The 12,470-nt window shown below is 52.3% G+C and overlaps 2 protein-coding genes across 2 annotated transcripts in view; one reads left to right on the plus strand and one right to left on the minus strand.

Moving 5' to 3' along the window:
- The window catches only part of LOC135114336 (histone H2B), a 462-nt gene extending 265 nt beyond the window's left edge, over positions 1–197 (plus strand). Inside the window, exon 1 of the mRNA XM_064030241.1 lies at positions 1–197. This exon is cut by the window's left edge and continues 265 nt beyond it. Within this exon, the coding sequence (XP_063886311.1) occupies positions 1–110 (110 nt within the window). The 3' untranslated portion in view covers positions 111–197.
- The window catches only part of LOC135114434 (uncharacterized), an 11,433-nt gene extending 10,258 nt beyond the window's left edge, over positions 1–1,175 (minus strand). Inside the window, exon 1 of the mRNA XM_064030337.1 lies at positions 750–1,175. Within this exon, the coding sequence (XP_063886407.1) occupies positions 750–1,157 (408 nt within the window). The 5' untranslated portion in view covers positions 1,158–1,175. The remainder of the gene's footprint in view (positions 1–749) is intronic.
- Between the last annotated feature and the right edge of the window lie 11,295 nt (positions 1,176–12,470).

A 12,470-nucleotide genomic window follows, 5' to 3' on the forward strand; every position in this document is an offset into this window, starting at 1 on the left:
CCAGCCGGGAAATCCAGACCGCTGTCCGTCTTCTTCTGCCTGGTGAACTGGCAAAACACGCTGTTTCTGAAGGCACCAAGGCTGTTACCAAGTATACCTCCTCCAAGTAAACAGGCGGCCAGTATACTGCTGCCAGTATAAAATAATACCCGGCTCCATTGGAGCCACACTTGAAAAGGAAAAAAGATACGATATAGACAAATGCATTATTATTATAATTATTGTTATTATTATTAATATTATTATTATTATTATTTTTATTATTATTATTATTATTATTATTATTATTATTATTATTATTATTATTATCATTATTAATAATATTAATATTGTTGTTTTTATTATGATTATTATTATAATAATTATTGTATCATTATTATTATTATTATTATTATTATTATTATTATTATTATTATTATTATTATTATGCTTATTATTATCGTGATTATTATTCTGTGGAGATAAAGAAAAGATAAAAAAAAAATAGAGATAAAGAAAGATAAAAATTCTCCCAAGTGAAAGAGATATGGCCATGGAAGAGGGAATAATAATAATAATATAAAAAAAAAAAAAGGGGGGAAGGATATTGAGTTGAAAGTCGATACCTGATACTGAAAGATGGAAAATAAATATTTTCTTCCACAAAACCAAACAGATTGTCTATGAAAATTCTTTAATGAAAGAGATGTTTGGCCCTAAAAAGGGCCTAGATATTGCTGTTATGAAGATCATTCGTGGATGACTTCTTAGGCACGCTCGCCACGGATGCGACGAGCCAGTTGGATGTCCTTTGGCATGATAGTCACGCGCTTGGCATGGATGGCGCACAGGTTGGTATCCTCAAACAGACCCACGAGGTAAGCCTCGGAAGCTTCCTGGAGAGCCATGACAGCAGAGGACTGGAAGCGGAGGTCAGTCTTGAAATCCTGAGCAATTTCACGCACCAGGCGCTGGAAAGGCAGTTTCCTGATAAGCAGCTCAGTGCTCTTCTGATAACGGCGGATCTCACGGAGAGCAACGGTTCCAGGCCTGTAACGGTGGGGTTTCTTGACACCTCCAGTGGCTGGAGCAGACTTGCGAGCTGCCTTTGTAGCAAGCTGCTTGCGGGGCGCCTTGCCACCAGTGGACTTGCGAGCCGTTTGCTTGGTACGTGCCATAGTTGTGGTAACAACAACTCACAACGAACACTCAGCTGAGTCTGCCCGTTTCAGTTTCAGTTTCAGTTTATTAAAGAAAGTTACATGAAAAAATGGGGAACAAGATATACAATAGTCAAAGGGGGGGGGGAGGGGGTTACAAAGTAGGGGAGAAACACAGAAAAATTACAGGAAAGAAAGTGGCCGGGCGGTCCGGCTAGCTATTCTTACTACTAGTATGCCTGAGCTCTTTTTATTGGGCATATTTTGTAGTTTACATAATTATTTAACTATTTTACATAAATTAGAAATATTATGTACAAAATATACATTTATTTATATCTGGGCAAGGGAGCGTCTTGCCCTTCAGTGATGAGGAGGCTTCTGGGGAACCAGGCATGTTGCTGGTTCGGTGCCTCCTCGTGTAGCCTCAGGACATTCCTAATGTATTCCCCGTCATCGTCCTTCAGGCGTTGCCACACCGCCTCAGCCATGAGGTGCAGCCTGACGTTGATGGCGGGGAGGGATGCTCGATGGTGGAGTTCTTCACTGGTGATGAAATCCTGCCAATTGGTATTGAAGATGAAGCGGAGCGCTGAGTTCTGAACCTTCTGGAGCCGACTGATGGCCCGCCTGCTCATGGCGTGAGTGGGGATCGGTGGGTAAGTGAGGACAGGGATCACCAGGGCCTTCACCAGGTGGAGTTTTATGCCTTCCTCCAGGTCCCGGAACCTGTACAGGGAAGCTAGCGCTGAACGGGCTTGTGCAACCCGTGCCGTGATGTGGGTGGTGTAGCCCCTGCCCGTGACCCTGAGGCCCAGGATGGAGCCCTGCCTCTTGAAGGCGACTGGCTCCCCCTGCACATGGAGGGGGACTGGCCGGTGTGCCGCCATGGGGATGACGGTGAACTTGGCAAGATTTGTCCTTATTTTCCACCGTTTCTCGAAGTCATTGACCCTGGTGATCTCCCTCTCGGTGCGAGCGTTGAGCATGGCTCCAGACCTGCCAGGATGAAACACGACCTGCGAGACATCATCTGCGTAGAGGATGTTGGTACCAGCTGCTGAGCCCGGATAGTCGCTGGTGTAGATGGTGTAGAGGGTGGGAGAGAGGACACTGCCCTGGGGCACGCCACTCTCTAGGCCGAACACTGGGCCGAGGTGGGAGCCGACTTTAATCCTCGCCGTCCTGTCCGCCAGGAAGTCGCAAAGCAGTCTGGTAACTGGGTCTGGGAGACCCAGCTGTAGCACCTTGTACTTGAGTCCAAGGTGCCACACTTTGTCAAACGCTTTGCTTACATCCCGGAGGACGAGGTGGCATCGGAAGCGGGAGGCCTGGTGTAGAGCCAGTGTCTCCGTGGCCACAGCTATGGCGTGGGTTGTCCCTCTCCCCCTCCGAAAGCCGAACTGCCCAGGGTGGTAGAGGCCGTGTCCATCCAGGTGGTCCCGAAGCCTGCTCGTGACAATTCTCTCGAACATTTTCCCTGGGACTTCCAGAAGGGAGATGGGCCTATAGCTGGCAGGACTGGTGGGAACCTTTCCAGGTTTCACCACCAGCCGCATCTCCGCTTCCTTCCAGCCGTCAGGGAAGTATCCAGCTGACAGGGAGGCGTTTAGAATCTCCTGCAGTCTGTCCAAGGCACTGACTGGGAGATGGGAGAGGATTGTCTTGTTGATCCCACTCTTGCCGGGGCAGGTGGCCTTGGTGGACCGGATGGCCCGGGTCAGCTCCAGAGACGAGATCCGGCAGTTAAGCGGGGAATCGCCTCGCAGTCTGGTGGGGTCAGCTGCTCCGTACGGGTGCGTGTCTTGGATGCGAGGTCTAAGGCGATCCAGCACGTCTTCTTCGTCGGAGTCTAACTCGTCCTCCTCCTGGAATACCCTCTCCCAGGTGGAGGTGTGGAGACGAGCTTTGTCAGCGTCTGAGTAATGTTTATGTCCTTGGTCGTCAATTAAGTATGAGTCTGGTTTTACTGTGCGTCCTGAAAGCTGTTTAACTTTTTTCCAGAAGACCCTGGGGTTTTTGTGGCTTGCAGCTAAGCTGGCAAGCCTGCTTCCCCAGTGATCCTTGGATTCCTGTCGTCTTCTGTCTGTCAATGTGTGTCTCAACTGTATGTAGCGACGGTAATTGTCAATTGTCCATCCAGTCTGGGAAGCCTGTTCCCTTAGCGCGTCGAACTGAATTCTAGTTATTTGTGTCAGTCGGGAGGGTCTGGGTTGCGGGTCTACTCTGTACGTGGTCTTAGGTATGTGTCTGTCAGCTGTCGTCTTAACAGTATAAGTCCAAGTCTGCAAAGCTCTGTCTATTTCCTCAAGGGAAGCTTGGGAAATGTCATGATAATTAGTCATCTGAAGTCCATTGTCATTAGTGAATTGTTCCCAGTCTGTCCTATGGTATGCGTAGGTCGGCAGTGTGGGAGTGAGTAAAGGAGAGGTAGAAATGTCAAGAATTAGGGGAATATGGTCACTTGTGGTGAGAGGTCCTGGTGTAATGGTGTAGTGGAGAAAGTTAAGGCGGTTAGTAAGAACAATGTCAGGAGAAGAAGATGAGAGAGGTCCGTAATAGGTGGGGAAGTCAGGTCCAATGTGTTTTGCAGTTTGTCGTCTGAGATAGTCGATGAGGTCTCGTCCTACTTGGTTGGTTGTCGCTGTACCTAATGTCGGGTGTCGAGCGTTGAGATCCCCAGCTAAAAAAACAGGGGATTGTCTGCGTAATAATCTAAGAAAGTCAGGGTGGGGAATAAAAGGTCTTCGCGGAGGAAGGTATGATGTGGCTATTGTGAGGGGGCCGTCTGGAGACTCTATTACTACGGCAAGAGTCTCTGAGAGGAAGTCATCCTCAATCCTATGCCTAATTGTCTTCCTAATTGCAATAGCCACTCCGTCCATCTGTTCGTTGCTGAAATTTTGTTGGTAGGTCCTAAAGCCTGGGATTTTTAATCGTTTTTCGTCCTTTAGTCCATGACTGTTGATAAGAACAATGTCTGGGTCAAACTGTCTGTACGTATTAATCAAGTCAAACTTACGTGTGTCCCATGTCAAGACGTTGTGCTGGATCACCCTGAGACGACGCATCATTTTCGGTAGCTACGCGTCCTTCTTGGTGTGTGGGAGTTCCGAAGATGATCCGGGAGAGGGCCATTGGTGAGGGAGGCAAAGAGCCTGGGCTCCACCGACTTACAGAGCCGGTGAAAGGGGCCTTTGGTGTTCTTCAGCCACTGAAGGACATCCTCCGTGGCGTTGTGTTCCCCATTGTGGCCGACTTTGAAGCGACCTTCCTGGATCCCCTTGTGGATCTTGGGTCCGGTGAGGGGGGAAGGCCAGGTGTCGTCGTTTGACTTTATAACAGTTACTGCGATACGGGGGGCGTCGTACGGTTGCTGGGACTGTTGGCCATGTTCTGTATCCTCTTCCTCGGAGTCATCTTCCTCTTCGTCAGAAGACTGAGCACGCTCGTCCTCCGAGTCAGGCTTCTGCGTGATGGGAGGTGGATTGTGAGTAGCAGAGCTTGAGGAGTGAGGGGATGTCTCGTCACTTGTGAGACATTTTATGATGGCGAGAGAGGGCACTGTCTGGGGTAGTTTGACGTCCGGCAGGCCGTTCATAGCAAGGCCTTCCGAGAGAGTCCTCTGGAAGGTCCCCGGAGTTGCAGCTTCTGCCATGTGTGCATGAAGCACACACAGTACACCCTTGAGACTGATCTTGCTCAAGTCACTAGCTGGTTGAGTGCCTGCAGAAGAGGCTGCTAGGGAGTAAGTGGCTGGCTTGGTTCTTTCACTTTTCAGTAGGTCTGTCTTCTCCCTCAAGGCTCTCTTTCTCACTGGACACCTCATAGCTCGGGCACTATGGTTTTGCCCACAGTGAAGACAACGTTTCTCAGCAGCCCTGCAGTCTCGGAAAGTGTGGTCTTCTTGGCCACACTCGGAGCACACTTGGTAGGAAGAGGGCTTGTGGCAAAATCTTGTTTCATGTTCCTCTACTGCATAGCACTTGTTGCATGTCATCAAGGGGACGTAAACCTCTTCCTCTATTTGTGACGGGGCTACCGAGAGGCAGAACATGAGCAAGCCATGTTCCTTGGCCTTTCGTGCCATGTCACCGGTGGTGAAGGTGATTTTAATGGTCTTCGACCTCGGGAACTTGAAGATTTCCACCACCTTTGCCCATGATTGACGACTCTCAATATCTTCTTTGATATCCTCCGGGGAGTTGTCATAGACTAGCTCATCTAGCCTCAGGCACACAACTGTGCGCCTGGACTTGAGCTCTGGAGGCATGATGGGCGTGAAATCACTGTCAGCAAGAGTTTGCAGCATGCTGGGACTGAAGATGTTGTCTGCATCCTTGTCAGTTGCAGTCAGCACAATGATTGCATCCCATGAGGAGATGAGTCTTGTGGGCTTTACCGCAGGGCTGAGGATACCAAGGAGCTGACGCTTGGAGGCCAACTCCTTGGGCCGGGGGTGTTTTATCTTCACCCGTCCCATCTTGTTACTGAAGCTGGGTGTCTGCCATATGGGGCAACAGAAGCCGACTCTGGGAGGACAGGATTGCCGAGGTGCACAGCAGTAAAAGTATCTGGGTTCTGGATACAACAGTGCACCAGACTAAGTTGGTAAAAACACGTCACAGCACAGGGACAGGGTGGAAACGGGGGGGGAGGGGAGACGCACTGGGGAAGCAAATCACCCTCCGGGGGGAAAGGGGAGACACTCTGGGGGGAGGGGACACACTGGGGGAATTATCCTGGGCACTGGGGAGAGGGGGAGCCACTGAGGGAAGGAAGCACTTCAGAGTATATCCGTGGAATGAGGTGTTAATCCTGGGCACAGTGGTGGGGAGGGGGAAAACATCCTGGGCACAGGGAAGCATTCGAGGGGGGCGGGGATAGTCCTGGGCACTGGGGAAGGGAGGGGGAATACATCCTGGGCACTAGGGAACACTCGTGGGTAGCGGGTTAATCCTGGGCACTGGGGAATGGAGGGGGAGTACTGGGGATAATCCTGGGCACAAGGGGATGGGGAAGCACTGGGCGAGTCCTGGGCACAAGGGGGGGGACACTGGGGGCTGGGGAAGCACTGGGGCGAATCCTGGGGACTGGGAAAGGGGGAAGCACTGGGGAGGGGGAGGGGGAAGCACTGGGGAGGTGGCGCAGAGGGAGGGGAGGAAAGCACTGGGAAGGGGAAGTAAATCCTGGGCACTGGGGAAGGGGGAACACGTCCTGGTCACTTGTTCATTGCTGTGATGAGTTGTTGTGGAAGCCTGGAGGTCTGGAATGTGTAGAGTGTGGCACTGGCACTGTGATAGTCTTGTGGCACTGGGGAGGCAAGGGTTTAATCCCTTGCACGGTGTGGCTGCAGGGGAGGGAAGAGTGAACCACTGGAGTGCATCGTCAGCTCAGGGGAGAGAGTGGCGGCTGCTGGATGCGTTGCAGGGTACGTGCGGTCCTTAGGAAGGCCGAGAATCCTGTGAGGACTACAAAAACCCTCTTCCAAGCGGTGTCTCCTGTGCCAGGTAAGTATACTCTATCTCTGGCGGCTAGGTGGAGCGCGGCCGGGACCAGCAGCGGTGGCAAAAGGAGGTAGGGCCTTCACGATCCCGGTGTCTCCTGTGCCAGGTAAGTATGATTTCTGGGCGAGCGGGGGGCAGTGTTCAGCAACCCAAGTTTATGGATTCCTGTTGAGGAGGAGCAAGTTCCTCCTGCTGTAGGCGCCCTTAGAGGCAGCGGAGGTGTCGGGAAACGACCTGCCTTGCCACAGGATAGTCTGGTGGTAAAGGTACCCGACCTTGAGACCTCTTGACAGCTGCTACGGCGTCGTCGATGTCTTCTGCCTCTTCTGCGGCGTCTTCTTTCTTGGAGGGAGGAGGAGAGGAGGAGAGATGTTCTCTCTTCGGCGAGCAGAAAGCCAGCAGTTTCAGTTTCAGTTTATTAAAGAAAGTTACATGAAAAAATGGGGAACAAGATATACAATAGTCAAAGGGGGGGGGGGAGGGGGTTACAAAGTAGGGGAGAAACACAGAAAAATTACAGGAAAGAAAGTGGCCGGGCGGTCCGGCTAGCTATTCTTACTACTAGTATGCCTGAGCTCTTTTTATTGGGCATATTTTGTAGTTTACATAATTATTTAACTATTTTACATAAATTAGAAATATTATGTACAAAATATACATTTATTTATATCTGGGCAAGGGAGCGTCTTGCCCTTCAGTGATGAGGAGGCTTCTGGGGAACCAGGCATGTTGCTGGTTCGGTGCCTCCTCGTGTAGCCTCAGGACATTCCTAATGTATTCCCCGTCATCGTCCTTCAGGCGTTGCCACACCGCCTCAGCCATGAGGTGCAGCCTGACGTTGATGGCGGGGAGGGATGCTCGATGGTGGAGTTCTTCACTGGTGATGAAATCCTGCCAATTGGTATTGAAGATGAAGCGGAGCGCTGAGTTCTGAACCTTCTGGAGCCGACTGATGGCCCGCCTGCTCATGGCGTGAGTGGGGATCGGTGGGTAAGTGAGGACAGGGATCACCAGGGCCTTCACCAGGTGGAGTTTTATGCCTTCCTCCAGGTCCCGGAACCTGTACAGGGAAGCTAGCGCTGAACGGGCTTGTGCAACCCGTGCCGTGATGTGGGTGGTGTAGCCCCTGCCCGTGACCCTGAGGCCCAGGATGGAGCCCTGCCTCTTGAAGGCGACTGGCTCCCCCTGCACATGGAGGGGGACTGGCCGGTGTGCCGCCATGGGGATGACGGTGAACTTGGCAAGATTTGTCCTTATTTTCCACCGTTTCTCGAAGTCATTGACCCTGGTGATCTCCCTCTCGGTGCGAGCGTTGAGCATGGCTCCAGACCTGCCAGGATGAAACACGACCTGCGAGACATCATCTGCGTAGAGGATGTTGGTACCAGCTGCTGAGCCCGGATAGTCGCTGGTGTAGATGGTGTAGAGGGTGGGAGAGAGGACACTGCCCTGGGGCACGCCACTCTCTAGGCCGAACACTGGGCCGAGGTGGGAGCCGACTTTAATCCTCGCCGTCCTGTCCGCCAGGAAGTCGCAAAGCAGTCTGGTAACTGGGTCTGGGAGACCCAGCTGTAGCACCTTGTACTTGAGTCCAAGGTGCCACACTTTGTCAAACGCTTTGCTTACATCCCGGAGGACGAGGTGGCATCGGAAGCGGGAGGCCTGGTGTAGAGCCAGTGTCTCCGTGGCCACAGCTATGGCGTGGGTTGTCCCTCTCCCCCTCCGAAAGCCGAACTGCCCAGGGTGGTAGAGGCTGTGTCCATCCAGGTGGTCCCGAAGCCTGCTCGTGACAATTCTCTCGAACATTTTCCCTGGGACTTCCAGAAGGGAGATGGGCCTATAGCTGGCAGGACTGGTGGGAACCTTTCCAGGTTTCACCACCAGCCGCATCTCCGCTTCCTTCCAGCCGTCAGGGAAGTATCCAGCTGACAGGGAGGCGTTTAGAATCTCCTGCAGTCTGTCCAAGGCACTGACTGGGAGATGGGAGAGGATTGTCTTGTTGATCCCACTCTTGCCGGGGCAGGTGGCCTTGGTGGACCGGATGGCCCGGGTCAGCTCCAGAGACGAGATCCGGCAGTTAAGCGGGGAATCGCCTCGCAGTCTGGTGGGGTCAGCTGCTCCGTACGGGTGCGTGTCTTGGATGCGAGGTCTAAGGCGATCCAGCACGTCTTCTTCGTCGGAGTCTAACTCGTCCTCCTCCTGGAATACCCTCTCCCAGGTGGAGGTGTGGAGACGAGCTTTGTCAGCGTCTGAGTAATGTTTATGTCCTTGGTCGTCAATTAAGTATGAGTCTGGTTTTACTGAGCGTCCTGAAAGCTGTTTAACTTTTTTCCAGAAGACCCTGGGGTTTTTGTGGCTTGCAGCTAAGCTGGCAAGCCTGCTTCCCCAGTGATCCTTGGATTCCTGTCGTCTTCTGTCTGTCAATGTGTGTCTCAACTGTATGTAGCGACGGTAATTGTCAATTGTCCATCCAGTCTGGGAAGCCTGTTCCCTTAGCGCGTCGAACTGAATTCTAGTTATTTGTGTCAGTCGGGAGGGTCTGGGTTGCGGGTCTACTCTGTACGTGGTCTTAGGTATGTGTCTGTCAGCTGTCGTCTTAACAGTATAAGTCCAAGTCTGCAAAGCTCTGTCTATTTCCTCAAGGGAAGCTTGGGAAATGTCATGATAATTAGTCATCTGAAGTCCATTGTCATTAGTGAATTGTTCCCAGTCTGTCCTATGGTATGCGTAGGTCGGCAGTGTGGGAGTGAGTAAAGGAGAGGTAGAAATGTCAAGAATTAGGGGAATATGGTCACTTGTGGTGAGAGGTCCTGGTGTAATGGTGTAGTGGAGAAAGTTAAGGCGGTTAGTAAGAACAATGTCAGGAGAAGAAGATGAGAGAGGTCCGTAATAGGTGGGGAAGTCAGGTCCAATGTGTTTTGCAGTTTGTCGTCTGAGATAGTCGATGAGGTCTCGTCCTACTTGGTTGGTTGTCGCTGTACCTAATGTCGGGTGTCGAGCGTTGAGATCTCCAGCTAAAAAAACAGGGGATTGTCTGCGTAATAATCTAAGAAAGTCAGGGTGGGGAATAAAAGGTCTTCGCGGAGGAAGGTATGATGTGGCTATTGTGAGGGGGCCGTCTGGAGACTCTATTACTACGGCAAGAGTCTCTGAGAGGAAGTCATCCTCAATCCTATGCCTAATTGTCTTCCTAATTGCAATAGCCACTCCGTCCATCTGTTCGTTGCTGAAATTTTGTTGGTAGGTCCTAAAGCCTGGGATTTTTAATCGTTTTTCGTCCTTTAGTCCATGACTGTTGATAAGAACAATGTCTGGGTCAAACTGTCTGTACGTATTAATCAAGTCAAACTTACGTGTGTCCCATGTCAAGACGTTGTGCTGGATCACCCTGAGACGACGCATCATTTTCGGTAGCTACGCGTCCTTCTTGGTGTGTGGGAGTTCCGAAGATGATCCGGGAGAGGGCCATTGGTGAGGGAGGCAAAGAGCCTGGGCTCCACCGACTTACAGAGCCGGTGAAAGGGGCCTTTGGTGTTCTTCAGCCACTGAAGGACATCCTCCGTGGCGTTGTGTTCCCCATTGTGGCCGACTTTGAAGCGACCTTCCTGGATCCCCTTGTGGATCTTGGGTCCGGTGAGGGGGGAAGGCCAGGTGTCGTCGTTTGACTTTATAACAGTTACTGCGATACGGGGGGCGTCGTACGGTTGCTGGGACTGTTGGCCATGTTCTGTATCCTCTTCCTCGGAGTCATCTTCCTCTTCGTCAGAAGACTGAGCACGCTCGTCCTCCGAGTCAGGCTTCTGCGTGATGGGAGGTGGATTGTGAGTAGCAGAGCTTGAGGAGTGAGGGGATGTCTCGTCACTTGTGAGACATTTTATGATGGCGAGAGAGGGCACTGTCTGGGGTAGTTTGACGTCCGGCAGGCCGTTCATAGCAAGGCCTTCCGAGAGAGTCCTCTGGAAGGTCCCCGGAGTTGCAGCTTCTGCCATGTGTGCATGAAGCACACACAGTACACCCTTGAGACTGATCTTGCTCAAGTCACTAGCTGGTTGAGTGCCTGCAGAAGAGGCTGCTAGGGAGTAAGTGGCTGGCTTGGTTCTTTCACTTTTCAGTAGGTCTGTCTTCTCCCTCAAGGCTCTCTTTCTCACTGGACACCTCATAGCTCGGGCACTATGGTTTTGCCCACAGTGAAGACAACGTTTCTCAGCAGCCCTGCAGTCTCGGAAAGTGTGGTCTTCTTGGCCACACTCGGAGCACACTTGGTAGGAAGAGGGCTTGTGGCAAAATCTTGTTTCATGTTCCTCTACTGCATAGCACTTGTTGCATGTCATCAAGGGGACGTAAACCTCTTCCTCTATTTGTGACGGGGCTACCGAGAGGCAGAACATGAGCAAGCCATGTTCCTTGGCCTTTCGTGCCATGTCACCGGTGGTGAAGGTGATTTTAATGGTCTTCGACCTCGGGAACTTGAAGATTTCCACCACCTTTGCCCATGATTGACGACTCTCAATATCTTCTTTGATATCCTCCGGGGAGTTGTCATAGACTAGCTCATCTAGCCTCAGGCACACAACTGTGCGCCTGGACTTGAGCTCTGGAGGCATGATGGGCGTGAAATCACTGTCAGCAAGAGTTTGCAGCATGCTGGGACTGAAGATGTTGTCTGCATCCTTGTCAGTTGCAGTCAGCACAATGATTGCATCCCATGAGGAGATGAGTCTTGTGGGCTTTACCGCAGGGCTGAGGATACCAAGGAGCTGACGCTTGGAGGCCAACTCCTTGGGCCGGGGGTGTTTTATCTTCACCCGTCCCATCTTGTTACTGAAGCTGGGTGTCTGCCATATGGGGCAACAGAAGCCGACTCTGGGAGGACAGGATTGCCGAGGTGCACAGCAGTAAAAGTATCTGGGTTCTGGATACAACAGTGCACCAGACTAAGTTGGTAAAAACACGTCACAGCACAGGGACAGGGTGGAAACGGGGGGGGAGGGGAGACGCACTGGGGAAGCAAATCACCCTCCGGGGGGAAAGGGGAGACACTCTGGGGGGAGGGGACACACTGGGGGAATTATCCTGGGCACTGGGGAGAGGGGGAGCCACTGAGGGAAGGAAGCACTTCAGAGTATATCCGTGGAATGAGGTGTTAATCCTGGGCACAGTGGTGGGGAGGGGGAAAACATCCTGGGCACAGGGAAGCATTCGAGGGGGGCGGGGATAGTCCTGGGCACTGGGGAAGGGAGGGGGAATACATCCTGGGCACTAGGGAACACTCGTGGGTAGCGGGTTAATCCTGGGCACTGGGGAATGGAGGGGGAGTACTGGGGATAATCCTGGGCACAAGGGGATGGGGAAGCACTGGGCGAGTCCTGGGCACAAGGGGGGGGACACTGGGGGCTGGGGAAGCACTGGGGCGAATCCTGGGGACTGGGAAAGGGGGAAGCACTGGGGAGGGGGAGGGGGAAGCACTGGGGAGGTGGCGCAGAGGGAGGGGAGGAAAGCACTGGGAAGGGGAAGTAAATCCTGGGCACTGGGGAAGGGGGAACACGTCCTGGTCACTTGTTCATTGCTGTGATGAGTTGTTGTGGAAGCCTGGAGGTCTGGAATGTGTAGAGTGTGGCACTGGCACTGTGATAGTCTTGTGGCACTGGGGAGGCAAGGGTTTAATCCCTTGCACGGTGTGGCTGCAGGGGAGGGAAGAGTGAACCACTGGAGTGCATCGTCAGCTCAGGGGAGAGAGTGGCGGCTGCTGGATGCGTTGCAGGGTACGTGCGGTCCTTAGGAAGGCCGAGAATCCTGTGAGGACTACAAAAACCCTCTTCCAAGA

This window comes from Scylla paramamosain, chromosome 27 (assembly GCF_035594125.1).
Source record: "Scylla paramamosain isolate STU-SP2022 chromosome 27, ASM3559412v1, whole genome shotgun sequence".
Taxonomy (NCBI): domain Eukaryota; kingdom Metazoa; phylum Arthropoda; class Malacostraca; order Decapoda; family Portunidae; genus Scylla; species Scylla paramamosain.